General features: G+C 45.1%; 1 protein-coding gene across 1 annotated transcript in view; it reads right to left on the reverse strand.

Moving 5' to 3' along the window:
* LOC124135594 (sushi, von Willebrand factor type A, EGF and pentraxin domain-containing protein 1-like) overlaps positions 1 to 24,063 on the reverse strand; it is a 73,991-nt gene that overhangs the window by 3,243 nt on the left and 46,685 nt on the right. Inside the window, exons 26-35 of the mRNA XM_048399672.1 lie at positions 23,728 to 23,895; positions 17,628 to 17,801; positions 9,488 to 15,772; positions 8,828 to 9,016; positions 7,760 to 7,939; positions 5,837 to 6,016; positions 4,562 to 4,741; positions 2,343 to 2,438; positions 785 to 880; positions 11 to 104 (exon numbers count right to left, since the gene is read on the reverse strand). Of these exons, the coding sequence (XP_048255629.1) occupies positions 11 to 104; positions 785 to 880; positions 2,343 to 2,438; positions 4,562 to 4,741; positions 5,837 to 6,016; positions 7,760 to 7,939; positions 8,828 to 9,016; positions 9,488 to 15,772; positions 17,628 to 17,801; positions 23,728 to 23,895 (7,642 nt within the window). The remainder of the gene's footprint in view (positions 1 to 10; positions 105 to 784; positions 881 to 2,342; positions 2,439 to 4,561; positions 4,742 to 5,836; positions 6,017 to 7,759; positions 7,940 to 8,827; positions 9,017 to 9,487; positions 15,773 to 17,627; positions 17,802 to 23,727; positions 23,896 to 24,063) is intronic.

The following is a 24,063-nucleotide window of genomic DNA, read 5'->3' on the forward strand; positions in this document are numbered from 1 at the left end:
GTGCTCTTACGTCTCACAAAATGGTGGTAAAAATCCTGATGTGCACTGGCACCGATTCGGGTACAAACACCTGCCTCCATTCTGACATGGTTGGGAGCAGATTGCTGAAACAAAAGTGTTGACATAACATTTCTGCTGATCATTTCATTTGGTAATGCAACATGTCCTTATCTGTTTCTGCTTGTGTCTTTTAGATGTTACAAGAGATTCAGTGATGCATTAATATATATTGTTAGCCCAGTTGGTTTTCATATCATAAATATCATATATCAGGAATAAAAATTGTATTAAGCGAAATTTGGCTAGCAAAATACATGTTTTTTTCATAATATGTGATATTTACCATACAAAAACACAAAGTAGGCATTTCTGTATTGTATAATGTCATTTCTAAAGATGAAATTTCACTCAAAGAAGTAGCATAAGAAACCTTGTATTAATACAATGTTTGAGTAACCACCCAATTTATCATATAATGCAATATAATTTGCAGCCATGATTGTCTACAGAATTTCTGAACAGAATTCCAGAATTCCAAGGCTAGTCAACAGACTTTTGAGCAAGTAGGCAAGTATTGATATGGATAGCCTAAAAGTAGTTCCCGGTAGATGACCTCATTAGCGTACTTATCAGATTGGTTTATTGCATCGATAACAATATGTGAGATGAATTTTAAAAATGAGAGTATAATTCTGCATTTCAATGTGAATGATTAATATTGTTAGCAATGATCAGCGCCATGAGGGTAGAAGCCCCACAAGGTGTTCTCCGTGTAGATGGTTACCTCTATGACATCTTGTGCCCTCGTAGCCTTGTGGACAGCCACACCTGTAGGGAGCCGCGCAGGTGCCGCCATTCAGACACGGCAGGATGCAGATCGCTGGGGAGACAAGCAGTGAGTGAGTGAGTATGGTTTAACACCGCTTTTGGCAATATTCCAGCAATATCACGGTGGGGGACACCGGAAAATGGGCTTCACAAATTGTACCCATGTGGGGAATCGAACCTGGGTCTTCGGGGAGATGAGCCAACGCTGTAACCACTAGGCTACCCCACCGCCCCAAGACAAGCAGTACTCATTGCCAGACCATGTCTTCAGACAGTGCGTATCTCATCTCATTCAGAATCAAATACTATGAAACTCCGCCAATCTGGGTGGTACCGTTCCGAGTGAAATCACCCGGATTAATGTTGAAGAAATGACTCAATCTCATTAAAATCAGATCTTAGGTCTAGCTACCGCTAAACAAAGATCTGAGGACATCCCATTAGGGGTCACGTCAGAACGATCTTTCATCAGAGCGTCGCTTACCAGATCATGAAAGTGACAGCCGGAATGTGATTTCTAATCATGGAGCCTCGAAAACTTTAAAACGGGGTATTCCGAACGATAGTTACGGGCTTAACGACTGAATCTATACAATCTAGACCATCTATTAGCCATTCGAGAATGTTCTTTTGTTCAGGTTTCAAATTTTTAAGCGAGAATTTGTCAAAATATGTTTCGAAGCGTAGTCGCCAATTTGAAATTAGTGCGTAAAGCACGAGAAAGCTGCCTTCTGATTGGCTAATGTCGACTTCTTGTCAGTAATTCCATTGGTCGGTCGGAGTTTGTGAAAGGTCGGTCTGACGTGACCCGTAATGGGATGTCCTCAGATCTTTGTTTAGCTGCAGCGAGAACAAAGATCTGATTTTAATGAGATTGAGAAATGACTTTGGAGACAATTACCATTTGGTGAAACCCAGAAGCACAGATCTCGTGTGAACCCAATCAAGGATGGTGTCAAGACTTCACAGTCTGGTACACACTGATTCATGATAAAAGAATGCAGTGTCTGCAAGCTCAAGACTCCGGGATTTAAACTCACCACTAGCAGATCATGACAGCTAGGGGAGGCAACTCTGCACAGTAAACTACTTCACTTTTGACCGCTACCACAAATTTGATGTGCTAGTACGTGTTACGATAAACTTGAATAGAAAGCTCATGTGTGTAGAGGTAACAGTGTTTTGAAACTGACAGTGATATAACCATGTTTTTCAATTAGCTAAACAGTGACCTTAGATTGATCCCGACAATCTTCCAAATCCCAAACTAGATGATGCATATTATAAGATAAGTTGGGGATAAAATAATTTCAAGAGGGTATTTTACCTCATGTGACCTTGGTCTTATGACATGACCTTGTTTTGGTGACACACATCAATAACCTTCAATGGATACTGAGCTAAAAATAGACACACTTCTCAACACAGATTAACTGTATCAGAACATGCCAAAAACACAAAGACCATGAACAATACAATCTGGTCTTGCACTTGTCATATATTTGAGACCGTACCTGTTTGACATCTGATGCCACCCCATCCTGACATGCATTTGCACTTGTTGAGGCCAACGCATCGTCCACCATTAAGACATTCAAACTTGCACTGAGCTAAAACCAAATAAAGGTGAAGGTGAAGGTGAAATTTGGTTTAACGTCGTGTCCAAGATTATTGCAATTATATAGCGACATGCATGCACGTGTGTGTGTATGGCTGCTTGTACTAGTCCGGACTGATGCCGATTTATAGTGCTAGCCCACTGAGATACCATGCCGCACTTTAACATGAATACCTCACTCAGACACATTATACTGCCTCTGAGCCCACCAGTCCTTGTTTTAGCCCCTAAATGCCGAGCGCCAGACAGGGTAACAACAAGTACCATCTTTTAACGTCTTTTGGTATGACGCGGCCGGGGATCGAACCCCGGACCTTCCGCTCTCCGGGCGGACGCTCTACCACAAGACCACGGAGGCGGTCACCCAAAAAAGTAGTATCTAATCAGATCATGTGTATTTTGCAGTCATTCAGCACACTGAGTATGATGGGGATGAAGACTACAGAGGCCTCTGTATCTCAGAATCCCTTTCAATAGCGATGTAGTTCCGTAGACTAACATCTAGTCTTTGAATTAACATATTTTACAGATAAAAACAGTGGTTAAATCATAGTTATGAAATATAATAAAAAAAGGGACCCAGAGACTCTTCATTTTCAGATATCTTAAATGCAGTAATCTAGACTTGCCAAATGTAATAGACTTGCATGGGTTTTTATTGGGTATATTTGTTTTAGGGTTGGTATGATAGACTATGTAGTCCCTGCGAGTCTGGTCCAACTTAAGGCGCAAGTTGATGGAGTTTATGAATGCTTCGACAGTATTTCAGTTATGTGACAGCCTGTCAGTTTGATATGGAGGAATGGTGCTGACAAACCTAGAAACATTATCAGGGCATATCTGAGATTTGAACCATGGTCATAGTATCCTGACACATCTAAGGAACGCAACTCCGTAACTTGGATGACTGGGCCAACGGCGTCGTCGTCTTACTTAAGACCTGGGTCAGCTGCAGTAGATAATTCCATTTGAATACCATTAGTTTTACAAACCCAAGCTTCCCCTTTCAATCTCAGATACCTAAGGAACAAATGACCAGACTATAATGTGGGCCGGGTCTAACAAACTAAACTTAATATGAGTTCAGTCAGGGATTTATCAAGGACTCCAACATTGGTGCCCTTCGAAGGCAAATTTGGAAAAGAACATCATAATCTTAACATCTTCTCAATGAAATAATGTTAGAGCCCGTTTTGGTTATCTACAACAATAACAGCATGAATTGGGTAACATTTAATTCCAATTTGGGAATTTTTACTGACATTTGCTCAAGGCTTGGGGCCAAATATCAACCTCACAACAGGTCTAGATGACCCAGTGATCCACGCCAATATTTCGTGATGTTACGGAGCCTGATCACCAGATTGTCTTGAGTTAGCTCTTACTCTCATGGGATACCAGGAACCAATTCTACCCCCGAAACCACGAGGTTTTTAACAGGATTTCTCCCTCTTTAAACCTGCTGCAACGCAACTGAAGTCCTAAACTGTTCAATCCCGACTGTGCATTCTGGCTACCCAGATAGCCACACCCTAATTCCACTTATCATACCTCCATGTCAGAATGATGAGATCTGATTGGGCCACGTGATCTTGATAAAATACTTTATCATTCCTCCATGTCAGAATGATGAGATCTGATTGGTCCATGTGATCTTGATAAAATACAATGTATCTCGCCTTGGAAGGAAATCAATTTCTGAGCAGGAGCATTAATCCCTTATACCCTGCCATTAGCAAGACAGCCTGCTCATGGTTTTCTGAGAGGCAGAATAAATATTTTATACCCCGCTTCGAAGCAAACAGCCGCGCGCTTTTTCCGAGTCAGCGAAAGTCACGTGACACAGCCTAAACATAACCTCAGCTCAATCGACGAGCTGTTTTCTATCAATTTTGAATTTGTGTTAATTCTTTTACAATGTCATATTAAAACATATCGTTAAGATAAGCTTGTTGTAGACGAATCACTCGGGGTATATTGTATTTTGTGTCCCTCGTCTCCGGGGGAGACGCAAGACACATAAAACCCCATGTACCCGAGTGATCCTGCCACAACTTATAACACCTCCTGGTATATGGTGTGTGTTTTTCTATTTGGACTACTGCACCAGTTTACCTGAACACCCGATCTCGCCGTCCCAATCACCGGTCTCTCCACACGTCAACCTGGGTGGTATCCTAGCTGGGGTGAGGCCAGGCCGGCACATGAACATGACGTGGTCACCATAGAAATAGGACCGACCAATCAGCATCACGTTCACCATGTCTCTGATCTTGGGACGACCACAGTAGATTTCTGTGACAGATGACAATAACAGTCAAACGCCTTGAAGAGATTGCATGAAAGCAGGGCCAAGAAAAGTTCAGTTGGCCAGGTCGGGCCCCCTTACTTACATTGCGCATTGTTAATGAGTGATTGCTCCTTAATGTCATGTGTGTATGTTAATAATGTGTGTATCAATAACACATAGGTCTAGTCGTCGATAATGGAGTAACTAGCAAATAGTTTTGGTCAGACCCTAATTTTACGCAATCCCTTCATTTAAGAAGAACATGGGTCTGAGACGATGCATGGACCATATATATTACTATCTGAAAATGATAGTTTTACGCCCAATCTCATTAAAATCAGATCTTAGTTCTCGCTACCGCTAAACAAAGATCTGAGGACATCCCAATAGGGGTCACGTGAGAACGACCTTCCATCCGACCAATCAGAGCGTCGCTTACCAGATCCTGAAAGGGACATTCGGAATGTGAATTCTGATAATGCGACCTCGAAAACTTTAACACGGGGTATTCCGAACGATAGTTACGGGTTTAACGACTGAATCCATACAATCAAGACCATCTATTAGCCATTCCAGAATGTTCTTTTGTTAAGGTTTAAAATTTGTAATCGAGAATTTTTCAAAATATGTTTCGAAGCGAAGTCACCAATTTGAAATTAGTGTCGTAAAGCACGAGAAAGCTGTCTTCTGATTGGTCAATCCTTTGGTCGGTCAAAGTTCGCGCAAGGTCGGTCTGACGTGACCCCTAATGGGATGTCCTCAGATCTTTGTTTAGCAGTAGCGAGAACTAAAATCTGATTTTAATGAGATTGTTTTACGACTGGCGATAATGCTCCTATGAAAGTATTTCAGTTAAAAACGCAACAAAACCCTTTTCATTTTCAATAGAAATCACTGCTGAAAACAAATTGTTTGATTCTGACAATACCATGCGCTTGTGTTTATGAATCACTGTCAAAAAGTGATGATACCAGGTGTTCGTGAAAAGGTGAGCGTATCCTGCCCTACCAGTGGCACCCATCACAAACACATGCAAATGCAAGGCAATTGTTCACCTGAAAAAATACAGGAACAGGTATTGTTTCAGCCATGGTACTCACTGGCACAGTGTCCAGTTGGCCTTGACCACAGTCCACCCTCGAGGCACTCGGCCATCATGTCCCCCTGGGGCTGGTACCCGGCCTCACATTCTATGGTGGCGCTGTCCCCCACCAGGTACCCTGACCGGATCTCGGCCGTGTTGGGAAGATCCACTCTCGGCTGACAGAAGTCAGCAACACCTGAGGAAAGAAAAAGCTGAAAGTTACTATAAGTAATCTTATGACTTGGTTCAAAAATAGTTAGTTTAAAAACCATATAACCGAGGGTTGAAAAATTAAAAAATATATCCCCATGTTATGGGTTTTCGAAGGTTTAAGAAACATTGATAGTTTTCTCTCTAATCACATGAACAACTGAAAAATATCTCATTCACTTATAAAGGAAAACTTTCTCTTAAAAACAGGTCATCATCTGAGTATTTACAATGTCTGTGTGACACCAAAAACCTTGTTATAGCGCGAGTAATCGCAATAAACATGTCCGTCCGAAAACGTATGATGTCCGAAAACCTATGATCCGACGATATATGCAAAAACGTTTGTAATTGATTTCTTGAAAATATTTTCGTGAGGTTAAAATTAAAATGGATACAAAAGTACATGTGCTCAGCAAGATTGGACAGTTAAGTCACAGCACTACAGGCAGCTCGTACATCACATTTGTTTTGGTATTGTATTTGTTTTTGCTGTAGCATCTCACTACATTTTATGGTTTGTTTTATCACTACATGATCATTTGCAATCTGTGTTGATCTCCATTTCTACATTTGAATCTTTGAGGTTTTGTTTGTTGCTTAACAACGCACTCAGCAAAATACAAGCTGCATGACATCGGCCTGTAAATAAACAGATCTGGGCCAGACAATCCACAATCTCATAAAAATCAGATCTTAGTTTTCGCTACCGCTAAACAAAGATCTGAGGACATCCCATTAGGGTTCACGTCAGAACGACTTTTCGCGAACTTTGACCGATCAATGAAATGACTGACAAGAAACGACATTAGCCAATCAGAAGGCAGCTTTCTCGAGCTTTACGACACTAGTTTCAAACTGGCGACTACCCTTCGAAGCATATTTTGACGTATTCTCGATTAAAATTTTTAAAACTGATAAAAAGAACATTCTGGAATGGCTTATGGATGGCCTAGATTGTATGGATATAATCATAAAACCTGTAACTGTTGTTCGGAATAACCCATGTTAAATATATCGTGGTTGCATGATTAGAAAATACATTCCCACTGTCACTTTCATGATCTGGTAAGCGACGCCCTGATTGGTTGGATGAAAGGTTTTTCTGACGTGACACGTAATGGGATGTCCTCAGATCTTTGTTTAGCGATAGGGAGAACTAAGATCTGATTTTAATGAGATTGGACAATCCAGTGATTTATATTATGTTGTCAGGGTACAATGACACTCAACCAATGTTTGCCTCGTTAGTCGACAAACATAGGCTACTGGGGACCGACTCTAACCCGGAGTCCCCCCCTCCCCCCTCAATGGCCAAATAAAGTCATCAAAAGAAAACTACATATGAAACAGGTAGCATGTAATCGTTCTTCTAACTGAAGTTGTGGATCTTGTTGTCAGAACAAAATAGCAGATTAGAGGAGAATTGTTAATATTTATAAATGATGTTATTTTCAGTCAGGAAGTGGGATGGAAGTAAATCAAATTGAAGTGTCTTATTTTTACCACATTTAAAAACTGGACGATTCTATCTGTCTTGACATTATATGAGGTGAGGTGAGGTGAAATTTGGTTTAATGTCGCGTCCAAGATTATTGCACTTATATAGCGACGTGCATGCACGTGTGTGTGTGTGTGTTTGTTGCTGCTTGTACTAGTCCGGACTGATGCCGATTTATAGTGCTAGCTGACATTATATGACCTTGAAGGGTCAGTTGTGAGTACTCACGGCGACACTCCCCGGCAGGCACTGACCACGCCCCTCCTGCCTGACACACCGACTCCATCTGGCCCTCGGCTTCATACCCCGGCAGACACTCCACTGTGAGGGAGTCACCCTGTACGTAGCCGGAGGAGACGGGGCGGGAGTGGTCCACATCGACAGCGAGGTCACACAGGTTGGTGAATGCTGAAAGTTTACACATGTAACATAGCTATGAACACACAATGCCGTTGAGAAAGTGGTCAAATGTAACACGTTATATTTGGGATAACACTTCTTGGTAAAGTACAGATTCTAGTACTCTGGGTTGAATCTTTACTAAGACAGTGTTATTCCAAATATAACATTTGTAACATTTGACCACTTTCTAAATGGCATTGTGTGTTCATAGCTTTTGGCCATGGGAGGTGTGTCAATTTACATTGTCAGAGGGGTACACGAAGTATGTTATCTAGACTACCAGTTGTCGGACTTTGATTTTTGTGGAAGTCTTGATGGCTGAGTGGGTTAGATCGCTGACTTTGTGTGCTGGCGATTAAGTGCCTCACTCTGGCAGTGTGTGTTCGAATCCCGAAAAAGTAATAGAATCTGTACTTTACTAAGAAAGTGTTATCCCAAATATAACATGTATAACTACATGTAACATTGCATGAGGTGAGGTGAGGTGAAATTGGGTTTAACGTCGCGTCCAAGATTATTGCACTTATATAGCGACGTGCATGCACGTGTGTGTGTATGGCTGCTTGTCCTTGTCCGGACTGATGCCGATTTATTACTGATGCCGATATAAAGTAACACCTGGTCTCTGAAATGAACATATTTTACAGAAAATGAACAGTTGTTAACTTATAGTTATAGAGATTCCTGAAACTGCAGTAATCTAGACTTGCCAAATATTATAGACTTGCATGGGCTCCATTGGATATATTTGTTTCAGGGTTTGTAGGACAGACTATAATGGAACTAAACATCTATTTTTCAAAGCCATCTCTTACTTGAACTAACAGATATAGACAAAAGTATATACAATCTGTATCTTACAGTGTTAAGCAAATAAAAGTTACATTATCTGACCTATACTGCAGGCAGGTAGTTCACCGCTCCATCGCCCCGAGATGAGACAGATCATTGTAGACTCCCCGCTGAGGGAGAACCCATCTCCGCAGGAGAACTGAATTGTGTCATTGTAGTGGGTGCCGCTGACCGGGTCTCCGGACACGACCACGACATTGGTCGGCACCGAGATCGGACCACAGTCCACCACTGAGAACATAACAATGACCGTCACCCTTAGGGATGAAGTATCCTCATGTGGCTAGTCAAGGAACAAAATATATTCTTGCTCTCCTCTTGCTTTTAATGAATATTCAATGAATATACTGCAAGATGAAATCAATTTGTCTGTTCTTACAAACACTGCTACGAAAATCATCATGACTAAATCTAATCACGTCTTATTGCTAATAGAAATAATTTTTGCACACTTTCAGTATGAGGATACATTATTAGAGTCATCAATGCTGTTTTTATTAAAATATTTCTCTCAGATTATTTTGCGTAAACAAATTCGTCATTTGAGTAACCATTTTATATAATGCTTAAAATTTTCAAATATAATTTTATAATCTTAAAATTTTCGTTCATAATCAGGCTTTAAAATGTTAAAAATAATGACAAAGAGTAAAACGCATGTTCAGGGCACACACATGCGTATAAGTCGAATATAGCACTTACGTGAACAAGTCTGCCCTTCGCCACTCCAGGTTCCATCCTCCTGACATGTCATCTCTTCTTCACCAATCAGAATCTGTCCCTCTTCACAATAGTACCGCACGGATCCACCATAGCTGAAGTCGGACCCCACAAACAGTGCGTCAGTTGGCGGGATCCCACAGTTCACCTTGATGCATATCTGTCCCGAGGTGCTCCAACTACCATCCGCCTGACAGACACCCTCTGCTTCCCCAATCAGAGTGAACCCAGTCTGACAATAAAACCTCAACGTTTCTCCATACGTGAACTCGCTTTCATCATACAGCACCTCTGTCTCGGGTCTTCCACAGTGAACAATATGACAAGATGGCGCTGTCCCTGACCACTCTCCATTTGCTTCACAAGTCAGATCAGCATCTCCATCAATATTGTACCCTTCTGGGCATGTGTACACTATTCGGCCCCCAAACAAGAAATCTGACCCACTGAAATCAGCAGTTCTTGGAGGCTCTCCACAACTGACCCGCTCACAACGAGGAGCAAGACCACTCCACACCCCACTGATGAGGCAGGTTAATACAGCATTGCCTACCATATAATATCCTTCAGGACAGGTGTATGTCACTGATCCCTCATATGTAAAGTCCGATCCGGAGTACAGTGTTCCTGATGGTGGTTGACCACAGGTGACCCTGGAACAGTTCGGTGACCTGCTACTCCATGTTCCGTCAGCTTGACATGTAATCTCTGCTTCACCTTCCATATTATACCCAAGAGGACATTCATACACAACCCTTCCTTCAAACGTGAAATCCGATCCAGAGAAGGCTACACCTCGAGGTGGTTCACCACAGTTGACTTTCTGACAGAAAGGAAATGACCCACTCCATGATCCTTCCTCCATGCAAGTTGACTCTGCCTGACCGACAAGTTCATAACCAGGAGCACAAACGAAAGAGATTGTTCCCCCAAAGTAGTAATCCGTTCCTGTATAATCAGTTTCAGTTGATGGCATTCCACAGAAGACTTTGCTACAAACCGGAACCTGTTCGCTCCATGTCCCATCTTCTTGACAGGTGTGCCTGAGTGCTCCAGAAGACAAGCTGTAGCCAGTTACACAACCATAATCAGCCACGGAGTGTAAGATAGTCGAGGTGTAACTGATGGAGGTATAATCAGCTAGTGCAGGAGGCCCACAGTCCACAGGAACACAATCCAGCCTGGCATCACCCACCCATGTTCCCATGTCACAAACAGCTCGGGGATCTCCTTGCAGGATATATCCCGAATTGCAAACATATTTTGCTACTTGAACTACGCCCACAGTCTCCACAGTGACTGATGAGTGATCAAAGACAACGGGAGGGCCACACTCGATCTTTTCACACAGTGGAACATCTCCTATCCAGGAACCCGAGGCTCCACATTCTAAAACATAGTTGCCATCTCGTCTGTATCCTGGATAACACTCGTAGGCTACTGCTTGTCCAAAGTCAAAATTGTCACCAATGATTGTGGAGAATTGTACAGGGGGTGGTTCATGGCAGTTGACTGGGTAACAGATTGGGGCCTGGTTGGTCCACCCACCTTCTCCGTTACATTGTCTAAGCACGTTTCCTACGACATTGTATCCAGCTTCACAGAAGTATGTCACTTGGTCATTAAATCGAAACGGTCCCTCTGAGGTACCTCCGTTATGTGTCCTGAAGCCACCATATTGGATAGAGTCTGGGGCTTCACAAGAGACGGGTTCACATGTTGGTGTGTTACTGCTCCAACTGCCATGTTCCTGGCACACGAGCAGATCATCACCAACGACCTCATATCCACGACTACACTGGAATCTCAATGTTGACTCGTATGTATACTCAGTCCCAACAACCAGGCCATTCTCAATGTAGTCTATGGAAGGACAGGATACTAAACTGCACTGAGGAGGACTGTCAGACCAGCTTCTGCTCTCCAGGCACCGCAGCGTGGAGGCGCCGTCGATCTCATACCCAACGTTGCATGTGTAGGTGATGGTGACCCCCACGGAATACTGACCAATGTCCGAGCTCAATGTAAATTGACTGTTTAATACCTCGGGTGGTGATTCACAAACAATTATTTCACAGAAGGGTACTTCCGCACTCCATTTTCCGTTTGCTTCACACACGTGTCTATTCTCCCCCACCAACAGATAGCCGAAATCACATGAGTACTCCACAACATCCTCAAAGAGGTAGGATGCTCCTGATACCATTCCGTGCTGGGGTGGCCTTGGCATCCCACACGTTGCTCTGTCACAGAATGGACTCTCTGTCTCCCAAAACCCTGTCGCCAAGCAACGTCTGACCCTACTTCCAACCAACAGGAATCCTTCATCACAAGTGTATGTGATGCTCTGTCCGTATATAAACTCCCCGCCTTCAATCTGTCCATGGTTGATAGGCACGGGAGAAGGACAATGAACAGGAAGACAAGCTGGAGCATCAGTGTCCCACAATCCTGTGTTGAGACATCTTCGCGACCGTGATCCCATCAGGTCATATCCATCATCACACGTGTAAGTTAAGACTTCATCCGTGGCTACAACATTACCGTGTTCAACATTTCCTGGTCTTGGACAGACGATCTTGGTACACGATGGTGGGTTGCTGCTCCAGGCTTTAGTGGCTAAACATCTGATCCTCTCATTTCCAATCATTTCATAGCCATCGTTGCAAACGTAGGATGCTTCGTCGTTGTAACTGTAGCTTACTTTAGGGTATATCAGCCTTCCGTTTGGAATAGTGGTTTGTGGATTTTGGCATCGGATGAGAATACACATCGGTGTTTGTCCCGACCATGTTCTGTCTCCCTGGCATTCTCTTGTTTCTTCTCCAATTATTTCAAAACCTTGATCACATGTGTACACAAGCTGGCTCTGATACGTGTTGTCCGACTCGGATATAGTTCCATGATCAAATGTTCCAGGCTCTGGACAAGAAATTATCTGGCATGTTGGGAAAGGTGAATCCCATGACCCGTCTGGTCTGCAGCGACAGGTTGAAGCAATTCCAATAAGTTCATATCCAACCTCACATCTAAAATTCAATTGACTTCCAAATGTGTAAGTGCCCTCCACCGTTAGATGCTCAGTTTGTGGTGGAGCTGGGCAGGATACAATCTCACATCGGAAGGAAGGTGACGTCCACGAACCATCACTCTGACATTGTACCTGAGCATCTCCTATAGGATTGTAGCCAATTACACATTCAAGTGACACTGCAGACCCAAACACTGTTCCATTTTCCAGATTTACCACAGCATTGGGAACCTGAGGAGGTTCTCCACAAGGAACTGGCTCGCAGGTTGGTATTTCTATTGTCCAGGTAGCATCCGGTTGGCAAGAGGCAGATGATTCTCCAGTCAGTATATATCCAGTGTGACAGGAAAATAGCACTGTATCACCGTATGTAAAGCTATCCCCTGACATCTGTCCATGCACAGGAGCTTCTGGTGGTGGGCACTGGACCTTGTTGCAAGTTGGGTGCAGACTCAGCCATGATAGAGTTGGTAGGCACTGATTCATCCCTACCCCGTCCAGCTCATAACCTTCATTGCATATATACTGAAGGATCCTTCCTAAAGCATAGCTATCACCAACCACACGACCATTTTCCAATTCAGGTGGACTTGGACACTCTAGCATGACGCACGAAGGATCTGAGCCTGACCATTCACCTGTATCTAAGCATGTTCGTGATGATTCTCCACGAAGGACGAAGCTCGGTTGGCAACTGTATCTCACTAAACCATCAAGCGTGTTTGACTGCATGATAGTCCTTCCATAGTCAATATCTGGTAAGTCTGGACAGACAATAGAATGACACCTTGGAGTTGATGGTTCCCAAAGTCCATCTGCCCCGCACGTTCTCTCAGCTGTTCCTTTTAGTTCAAACCCTCTGATACAGATGTAGGATGTGGTTGACCCATACGTATACACAGAGCCGGTTATTTCTCCATTGACAAAAGCACCTGGTGGCCCACATGATACTATTCTACATATTGGAACTTCTGACGACCATCTTCCTTGTAAGCTACACTGAATTTTCCTTTCTCCGTCAAGGACATACCCTACGTCACACTCAAAAGAAGCATATGAACCATATTCCAACCCCGCCATAATGACGCGCCCATGTTCGAAAGCGTATGCTGAAAGGTCATCACATGTAATTCTATCACACACAGGTTCGGTCAAGCTCCAGGTACCGCTCTCCTGACATGAACGTTCTGTGGCCCCATTAAGAACATATCCTTCAAAGCATTCATACGTTGCTTTAAGGCCATTAGGTGACACAGTCACTCTTCCTGAAGTCAGCTGTGCTGGTGTCGGACAGACAATCTTAATACAAATCGGGTCATCCCCGCTCCACTGACCACTGGAGAGACACGTTCTTTGGGAGGGTCCTTCAAGACGGAATCCTCGCTTGCATGAAAAATCAATGACAGTGTTGAATTCACGTTGAAAGCTTGATGCACGCCCGTGTGCTAGCTTTGGCCTCGGGCATTCAACAATTTCACAAATAGGAATAGATGCATCCCATTCCCCATTGGCCTCACATGACCTGTTCTGTGACCCTACAAGGTTATAACCCTCATCACACACGTAGGATATCAAGGCCCCGTACGTGAAGTTATTCCCCAGCATGCGACCGTTAGATGTAACAGCTCCCGGCTCGTTACATTCAACAGGTGTGCAAACTGGTTCTTCGCCAGTCCATACTTTGGATGCAGAACAAGTTCTGAGAACTTCCCCCCTTAAGGTATAGCCTTCGTTGCATGAGTAGGACACGACTGTCTGATATACAGTCTCAGTGGTGTTCAGAACTCCATACGCGATTACTGTCAGACCTGCACAGTGAATAGGATTGCATGTCGGCTCAGCCCCTTCCCATGAAAGATCGGCCTGACATCTTCGGACTTCTAAGCCAACGAGTTGGTACCCAGAGTCACACGTATATCTTACTATTGACCACAGTTTCAGATCTTTGTAATGGAGAGCCCCATTGGCCACATTCTGAGGAGGCCTACATTTAAGAGGGCTGCAGACGGGTGCTTGATCTGTCCATGTTTTGTCCGCTTGACATGTCCGCACAGTTTCCCCCAACAATTCATACCCTTCGTCACAGGTGTATTCCACTTTACTCGTGTATGTCAAGCCGAGGATGTTCACGCTTCCATCTTCAACTGCCTCTGGCTGAGGACACTCAACAGTCTGACAAGTAGGAGCCTCTGCTGACCAGCGTCCATTACTGGTACAGGTCAAGGCTGCCTCCCCTAACAAATCAAACCCATCATTGCAAAAATAAGTGACCGTTTGTCCATAAGTGCTCCTTCCAACCAGTCGGAAGTAACCATAGTCAATGTCTACAGGAGGAGGACATTCTTGAGGATCGCACACTGGAAGTGTATTGGACCAAGTGCCGTCTTCCTGGCATGTCATCTCAGTGGCGCCATTTATAATATACCCTTCATCACATTGAAACGTAGCGACACTTCCATATGTGATAGCCACAGCTAGGACTCGGCCGTTTTCAAGCTTGGCAGGTTTCCCGCACACAAGAGGCTTACAGACAGGGGCTGCTCCGCTCCAAGAGGAGTTGGTCAAACAAATACGTCTTTTGTTTCCTTTAAGTTTAAATCCACTGTCACATTCATAGTTAACAGCGCTGTTTAAATAGAAGTCATCACCAACGATTTCGCCATTTCGAATTTCATTCGGCTCTCCACAATTGACAGGCTCGCAATTCACCTCACCACTCCACTGTCCGCCCTCGAGACATTCAATAGTATCGTCTTCACTGTGCTGGTACCCGTCATCACAAATATACTCTATCAGTGACAGAAACTCAAAAGTGTCGCCAAAATGCTGCGCATGCGCCACAACAGGTGGATCCGGACAGACGATGATCTCACACACTGGCAAACTGACACCCCAGTCTCCAGATGGCTGACAGCTGATTCTCTGTTTTGAATCTGCGGCAAAGTCATTTCCATAGTCGCACTCGTAGTTGATAAGAGCTCCAACAAATGACTGATCTGGTGATGACGATGGTCCACCATTGTCTATATTAGGCGGACTGCCGCAGTACACTGGGTCGCATGAAGGGACGCTCTTGTCCCAGGTACCGTCTGACTGACATCTGACGGCATTGTGTGGCGTTAGGAGGCGGTTGCCTGGAGTACATTCAAATTCAACCACAGTTTTAGGTCGGTATGTATCTAATGGGTTGGAGATGCGGGTGTTCTCAGAGATCGGTGGTAGCTCGCAGCTGATTTCTGAAGTACAAAATTATGGAATAATAGCTCATACATGAATCATAATATATGTTTTATTCAACAATATTTATCATCACATTTGCTGTAGATTCACTGCATCTGAACAGCACCATATTATAAATTGTCCTAATAAAAGTAGCTAGTAGTAGAAAAATAGCATGGGAGTTTACATTTTAAATACCTGCCCGTTAGTAAGAATATGGGACATCTATGTCTATGACAGGGCATCATTCCCCATCCCCGAGGTCTATGATGGGGCATCATTCCACACACCCAGGTCTATGATAGGGCATCATTCCACACACCCATGTCTATGACAGGGCATCATTCCACACACCCAGGTCTATGACAGGGCATCATTCCACACACCCAGGTCTATGACAGGGCATCATTCCCCACCCCTAAGTTTATGACAGAGCATCATTCTCCACCCATAGGTCTATGACAGGGCATCATTCCCCACCCCTAGGTTTATGACAGAGCATCATTCCCCATCCCTAGGTCTATGACAGAGCATCATTCCACACACCCAGGTCAATTACAGAGCATCATTCCTCACCCCTAGGTCTATGACAGAGCATCATTCCCCACCCCTAGGTTTATGACAGAGCATCATTCTACGCCCCTAGGTCTATGACAGGGCATCATTCCCCACCCCAAGGTCTATGACAGAGCATCATTCCCCATCCCGAGGTCTATGACAGGGCATCATTCCCCACCCCTAGGTTTATGACAGAGCATCATTCCCCACCCATAGGTCTATGACAGAGCATCATTCCACACCCCAAGGTCTATGACAGAGCATCATTCCACACCCCAAGGTCTATTACAGAGCATCATTCCCCACCCCTAGGTTTATGACAGAGCATCATTCCCTACCCCAAGGTCTATGACAGAGCATCATTCCTCACCCCTAGGTCTATGACAGAGCATCATTCCCCACCCCGAGGTCTATGACAGGGCATCATTCCCCACCCCGAGGACTATGACATAGCATCATTCCCCATCCCTAGGTCTATGACAGGGCATCATTCCCCACCCCTAGGTCTATGACAGAGCATCATTCCCCACCCCGAGGTCTATGACAGGGCATCATTCCCCACCCCGAGGTCTATGACAGGGCATCATTCCCCATCCCGAGGTCTATGACAGAGCATCATTCCCCACCCCGAGGTCTATGACAGGGCATCATTCCCCACCCATAGGTCTATGACAGGGCATCATTCCCCACCCCGAGGTCTATGACAGAGCATCATTCCCCACCCCGAGGTCTATGACAGAACATCATTCCTCACCCCTAGGTCTATGACAGAGCATCATTCCTCACCCCTAGGTCTATGACAGAGCATCATTCCCCATCCCTAGGTCTATGACAGGGCATCATTCCACACCCCAAGGTCTATGACAGAGCATCATTCCTCACCCCTAGGTCTATGACAGAGCATCACTCTCCAGCCCCGAGGTCTATGACGGGGCATCATTCCACACACCCAGGTCTATGACGGGGCATCATTCCCCATCCCCGAGGTCTATGGCAGGGCATCATTCCCCACCCTAGGCCTATGACGGGGCATCATTCCCCACCGGAGGCCTATGACAGGGCATCATTCCACACCCTAGGTCTTTGACAGGGCATCATTCCCCACCGGAGGTCTTTGACAGGGCATCATTCCCCACCGGAGGCCTTTGACAGGGCATCATTCCCCACCCTAGGCTTATGACAGGGCATCATTCCCAACCCTATGTTTATGACAGGGCATCATTCCCCATCCCGAGGTCTATGACGGGGCATCATTCCCCACCCCCAGGTCTATGACGGGGCATCATTCCCCACCCTCCATCTTCTGTGACGTACCTGTACATGTTGGGGCATCATTCTCCCATTCTCCGTACTCGTTGCAGTATCGTGTCTTAGAGCCCTCAAGCTTGAAACCTCTCTGACACTGGTAGCGTATTCGGTTGTCATAGTTGTAGTTGAAGCCTTCCACGTAGCCATTTGCTATGTTACCAGGGTAGCCACATTGCACCTCTAGAATACAATCACACATGCATGAAATGACACTGTTTTGTTTTATGTTCATGTAGTGTTTTTCGGGCATGGGTGGCCCAGTCGTCTAAGGCGCCGCAATTCGCTGTGCAGAGTTGCGTCCCTTGGGCACGCCAGAAACTATGATTGTGGGTTCGAATCCTGGTTTGCCCCGATTATGTTTCTAGGTTTGTCAGCATTATGCCCATGCTCATGGGTTTCACCGAAGTGGTAAACGTCTGAGACCTGCATCACTTCAGGCTTTCCTCCCACATTAAGCTGTCACGCTGTGATATAACTGGAATAATGTCAAAAGCGGCATCAAAAACCCAACTCACTCACTCATGCAGTTTAATGTCTCACTCAGCAACATTCCAACTATAGTACAGCAGCCTGTAAATACTCCCACTAAACTAACCAGCCATGGATACTATGTGCAATGTCCCATGCCATCGCAATCAACAAAGTTGAGACAGATCACCCATCTGATCACCAATTCTAACCTGAAATCTTCACAGCACTACTGTAGTAACTATTAACTTCCTTCATTCATCTAATATGCACCCAGTTTATCCAGAGATTAGTCAGACCTATTTGGCAATATTCCACTTTCATTATAGCATCATGTGCATAACCGAGTACAGCGCTGTCAAACAAGTGATTGTAGATCAAACAAGTGATTGTAGATCAAACAAGTGAATGTAGCGTGAAACAAGTGGTTGTGGCATCAAACGGGGATGTAGCATCAAACAAGGGAATGTCGTTTCAAACAAGGGGTTGCGGTGTCAAACAAGGGGTTGTCACATCAAACAAGGGGTTGTCATATGTGAATGTAGTGTGAAACACGGAGATGTAGCTTCAAACAAGGGGTTGTAGATCAAACAAGGGGTTGTCATCAAACAAGTGAATGTAGATCAAACAAGCGATTGTAGATCAAACAAGTAAATGTAGTGTGAAACACAGGGATGTAGCATCAAACAAGGGGATGTAGTGTCAAACAAGGGGGTGTAGTGTCAAACAAGGGGGTGTGGTGTGAAACACGGGGATGTAGCATCAAACAAGGAGATGGGGTGTCAAACAAGGGGTGTAGTGTCAAACAAGGGGGTGTAGTGTCAAACACGGGGATGTAGCATCAAAAAAGGGGATGTAGTGTCAAACAAGGGGGTGTAGTGTGAAACACGGGGATGTTAGCATCAAACAAGGACATGGGGTGTCATACACGGGGATGTAGCATCAAACAAGGGGATGTAGTGTCAAACAAGGGGTTGTAGCATCAAACAAGGGGATGTAGCGCCAAACAAGGGGATGTAGTGACAAACAAGGGTATGAAGGATCAAACAAGGGGATGTAGCATCAAACAAGGGGATGTAGCATCAAAAAAGGGGATGTAGCATCAAACAGGGGGATGTAGCATCAAACAGGGGGATGTAGCATCAAACAGGGGGATGTAGCATCAAACAAGGGGATGTAGCATCAAACAAGGGGATGTAGCATCCAACAAGGAGATGTAGCATCAAACAGGGGGATGTAGCTTCAAACAAGGGGATGTAGCATCCAACAAGGAGATGTAGCATCAAACAGGGGGATGTAGCATCAAACAGGGGATGTAGCTTCAAACAAGGGGATGTAGCGTCAAACAAGGAGATGTAGCATCAAACAGGGGGATGTAGCTTCAAACAGGGGGATGTAGCATCCAACAAGGAGATGTAGCATCAAACAAGGGGATGTAGCATCAAACAAGGAGATGTAGCATCAAACAGGGGGATGTAGCATCAAACAGGGGGATGTAGCATCAAACAGGGGGATGTAGCATCAAACAAGGGGATGTAGCATCAAACAGGGGGATGTAGCATCAAACAGGGGGATGTAGCATCAAACAAGGGGTTGTAGCATCAAACAGGGGGATGTAGCATCAAACAGGGGGATGTACCATCAAACAAGGGGATGTAGCATCAAACAAGGGGATGTAGCATCCAACAAGGAGATGTAGCATCAAACAGGGGGATGTAGCTTCAAACAAGGGGATGTAGCATCCAACAAGGAGATGTAGCATCAAACAGGGGGATGTAGCATCAAACAGGGGATGTAGCTTCAAACAAGGGGATGTAGCGTCAAACAAGGAGATGTAGCATCAAACAGGGGGATGTAGCTTCAAACAGGGGGATGTAGCATCCAACAAGGAGATGTAGCATCAAACAAGGGGATGTAGCATCAAACAAGGAGATGTAGCATCAAACAGGGGGATGTAGCATCAAACAGGGGGATGTAGCATCAAACAGGGGGATGTAGCATCAAACAGGGGGATGTAGCATCAAACAAGGGGATGTAGCATCAAACAAGGGGTTGTAGCATCAAACAAGGGGATGTTGCGCCAAACAAGGGGATGTAGTGACAAACAAGGGTATGAAGGATCAAACAAGGGGATGTAGCATCAAACAAGGGGATGTAGCATCAAAAAAGGGGATGTAGCATCAAACAGGGGGATGTAGCTTCAAACAGGGGGATGTAGCATCAAACAGGGGGATGTAGCATCAAACAGGGGGATGTAGCATCAAACAAGGGGATGTAGCATCAAAAAAGGGGATGTAGCATCAAACAGGGGGATGTAGCATCAAACAGGGGGATGTAGCATCAAACAGGGGGATGTAGCATCCAACAAGGAGATGTAGCATCAAACAGGGGGATGTAGCATCAAACAGGGGATGTAGCTTCAAACAAGGGGATGTAGCATCCAACAAGGAGATGTAGCATCAAACAGGGGGATGTAGCATCAAACAGGGGATGTAGCTTCAAACAAGGGGATGTAGCGTCAAACAAGGAGATGTAGCATCAAACAGGGGGATGTAGCTTCAAACAGGGGGATGTAGCATCCAACAAGGAGATGTAGCATCAAACAAGGGGATGTAGCTTCAAACAAGGGGATGTAGCATCCAACAAGGAGATGTAGCATCAAACAGGGGGATGTAGCATCAAACAGGGGGATGTAGCATCAAACAGGGGGATGTAGCATCAAACAAGGGGATGTAGCATCAAACAGGGGGATGTAGCATCAAACAGGGGGATGTAGCATCAAACAGGGGGATGTAGCTTCAAACAAGGGGATGTAGCATCAAACAGGGGGATGTAGCATCAAACAGGGGGATGTAGCATCAAACAGGGGGATGTAGCATCAAACAAGGGGATGTAGCATCAAACAGGGGGATGTAGCATCAAACAGGGGGATGTAGCTTCAAACAAGGGGATGTAGCATCAAACAGGGGGATGTAGCTTCAAACAGGGGGATGTAGCTTCAAACAAGGGGATGTAGCATCCAACAAGGAGATGTAGCATCAAACAGGGGGATGTAGCATCAAACAAGGAGATGTAGCATCAAACAGGGGGATGTAGCATCAAACAGGGGGATGTAGCATCAAACAGGGGGATGTAGCATCAAACAGGGGGATGTAGCTTCAAACAGGGGGATGTAGCATCCAACAAGGGGATGTAGCATCAAACAAGGGGATGTAGCATCAAACAGGGGGATGTAGCATCAAACAGGCGGATGTAGCATCCAACAAGGAGATATAGCATCAAACAGGGGATGTAGCTTCAAACAAGGGGATGTAGCATCAAACAGGGGGATGTAGCATCCAACAAGGAGATGTAGCATCAAACAGGGGGATGTAGCATCAAACAGGGGGATGTAGCATCAAACAGGTGGATGTAGCGTCAAACAAGGTGATGTAGTGTCAAACAAGGGGATGTAGCATCCAACAAAGGGATGTAGCATCAAACAGGGGGATGTAGCATCAAACAAGGGATGTTGCGTCAAACAAAGGGATGCAGTATCACACAGAGGATGTAGCATCAAACAAGGGGATGTAGCGTCAAACAAAGAGATGTAGCATCAAACAGGGGGATGTAGTGACAAACAAGGGTATGTAGCATCAAAAAAGGGGATGTAGCGTCACACAAGGAGATGTAGCGTCACACAAGGAGATGTAGCGTCACACAAGGGGATGTAGCATCAAAGGGGATGTAGCATGAAACAAGGGGATGTAGCTTCAAACAAGGGGATGTAGTGACAAACAAGGGGATGTAGCATCAAACAAGGGGATGTAGCGTCACACAAGGGGATGTAGCGTCACACAAGGGGATGTAGCGTCAAAGGGGATGTAGCATTAAACAAGGGGATGTAGCGTCAAAGAAGGGGATGTAGCGTCACACAAGGGGATGTAGCGTCACACAAGGGGATGTAGCATCAAACAAGGGGATGTAGCATTAAACAAGGGGATGTAGCATCAAACAAGGGGATGTAGCGTCACACAAGGGGATGTAGCGTCACACAAGGGGATGTAGCGTCAAAGGGGATGTAGCATTAAACAAGGGGATGTAGCGTCAAAGAAGGGGATGTAGCGTCAAAGAAGGGGATGTAGCATCAAACAAGGGGATGTAGCTTCAAACAAGGGGATGTAGCTTCAAACAAGGGGATGTAGCATCAAAAAAGGGATGTAGCTTCACAAAAGGGGATGTAGCTTCAAACAAGGGGATGTAGCTTCAAACAAGGGGATGTAGCGTCAAACAAGGGGATGTAGCATCAAAAAAGGGATGTAGCTTCACACAAGGGGATGTAGCTTCAAACAAGGGGATGTAGCTTCAAACAAGGGGATGTAGCTTCAAACAAGGTAATGTAGCATCAAACAAGGGGATGTAGCATCAAAAAAGGGGATGTAGCGTCACACAAGGGGATGTAGCGTCACACAAGGGGATGTAGCGTCAAAAGGGATGTAGCATGAAACAAGGGGATGTAGCATCATACAAGGGGATGTAGCGTCAAACAAGGGGATGTAACATCAAAAAAGGGATGTAGCTTCACACAAGGGGATGTAGCGTCCAAAAAGGGGATGTATGGTCACACAAGGGGATGTAGCGTCAAAAAATGGGATGTAGCGTCAAACAAGGGGATGTAGCGTCACACAAGGGGATGTAGCGTCACACAAGGGGATGTAGCGTCAAAAGGGATGTAGCATGAAACAAGGGGATGTAGCATCAAACAAGGGGATGTAGCGTCAAACAAGGGGATGTAGCATCAAACAAGGGGATGTAGCGTCAAACAAGGGGATGTAGCATCAAAAAAGGGATGTAGCTTCACACAAGGGGATGTAGCGTCCAAAAAGGGGATGTATGGTCACACAAGGGGATGTAGCGTCACACAAGGGGATGTAGCATCAAACAGGGGGATGTAGCATCAGACAAGGGATTGAGTTCAGGAGCAACAATTAACACCACAGAAACTTGACCAAAGGGTGACACACTGTAACCAATCGATTCTCATTAGTCGGATATATGGATAAACAATAAAACATTGGGCACTGGGGATATCATTCATTATTATTTGAATATATTATATACATATCATAACAGAAAAAAGATATCCTACCCTGGACAACCAGTGATGTCTGGCTCAATTCGGCCATCTATTGTTTTCTTAGTCTGTGGAATACTACTAAGCTTATAACTCCTTGTTCAATGTGTCATGCCCGTAAAGGTTACTACTGATCATGAGTGAGTGAGTGAGTGAGTTGGGTTTAACGCCGCTTTTAACAGTATTCCAGTTATACCGCGGCGTGTCAGCTTAATGTGGGAGGAAAGCCCAAGTGATGCAGGTCTCAGACGTTTACCACTTCGGTGAAACCCACGAGCACGGGTATGGTGCTGACAAACCTAGAAACATAATTGGGGCGAACCGGGATTCGAACCCACAATCATAGGTTACTGGCGTGCACAAGGGACGCAACTGTGCACAGCGAATCGCGGCGCCTTAGACGACTGGGCCACCCGTGCCCCCACTACTGATCATGAGAAGGCTGCAGTATTACAGAAAGTGACATAGATACCTGTTCTACTTTTACCACGATATAGCCAGTGTAAACATGAATTAAACCCTTACTCTGACAAGCCGGCGATTCTGTCTCCCACTCCCCAGTGACAAGACACTGAAGCCTGTCGTAGCCCGCCAGCTGGAAGCCCCGGATGCACGAATACTCCGCTGTTGACCCTGGACTGATGCTAGTGAACGACACCTGGCCGTAGTCTGGCTTCATTGGCGTCGGGCAGTCTGAAACAGTAGGGTTACATCTTTACCCCATTTCCACCCAGCTTCCCGGTCAGCACTTCAAAACATACACGTTCTTCTCTCGAAGGCTGAGCCAAACAATTTCCATGTTACTCACAACACATGTTTCAGAACATCCGTGTCCAGAGGACGATTTACTTTTCTGGGTAC

This window comes from Haliotis rufescens, unplaced genomic scaffold (genome assembly GCF_023055435.1).
Source record: "Haliotis rufescens isolate VD_foot unplaced genomic scaffold, xgHalRufe1.0.p SCAF_2, whole genome shotgun sequence".
In the NCBI taxonomy this organism is placed as follows: domain Eukaryota; kingdom Metazoa; phylum Mollusca; class Gastropoda; order Lepetellida; family Haliotidae; genus Haliotis; species Haliotis rufescens.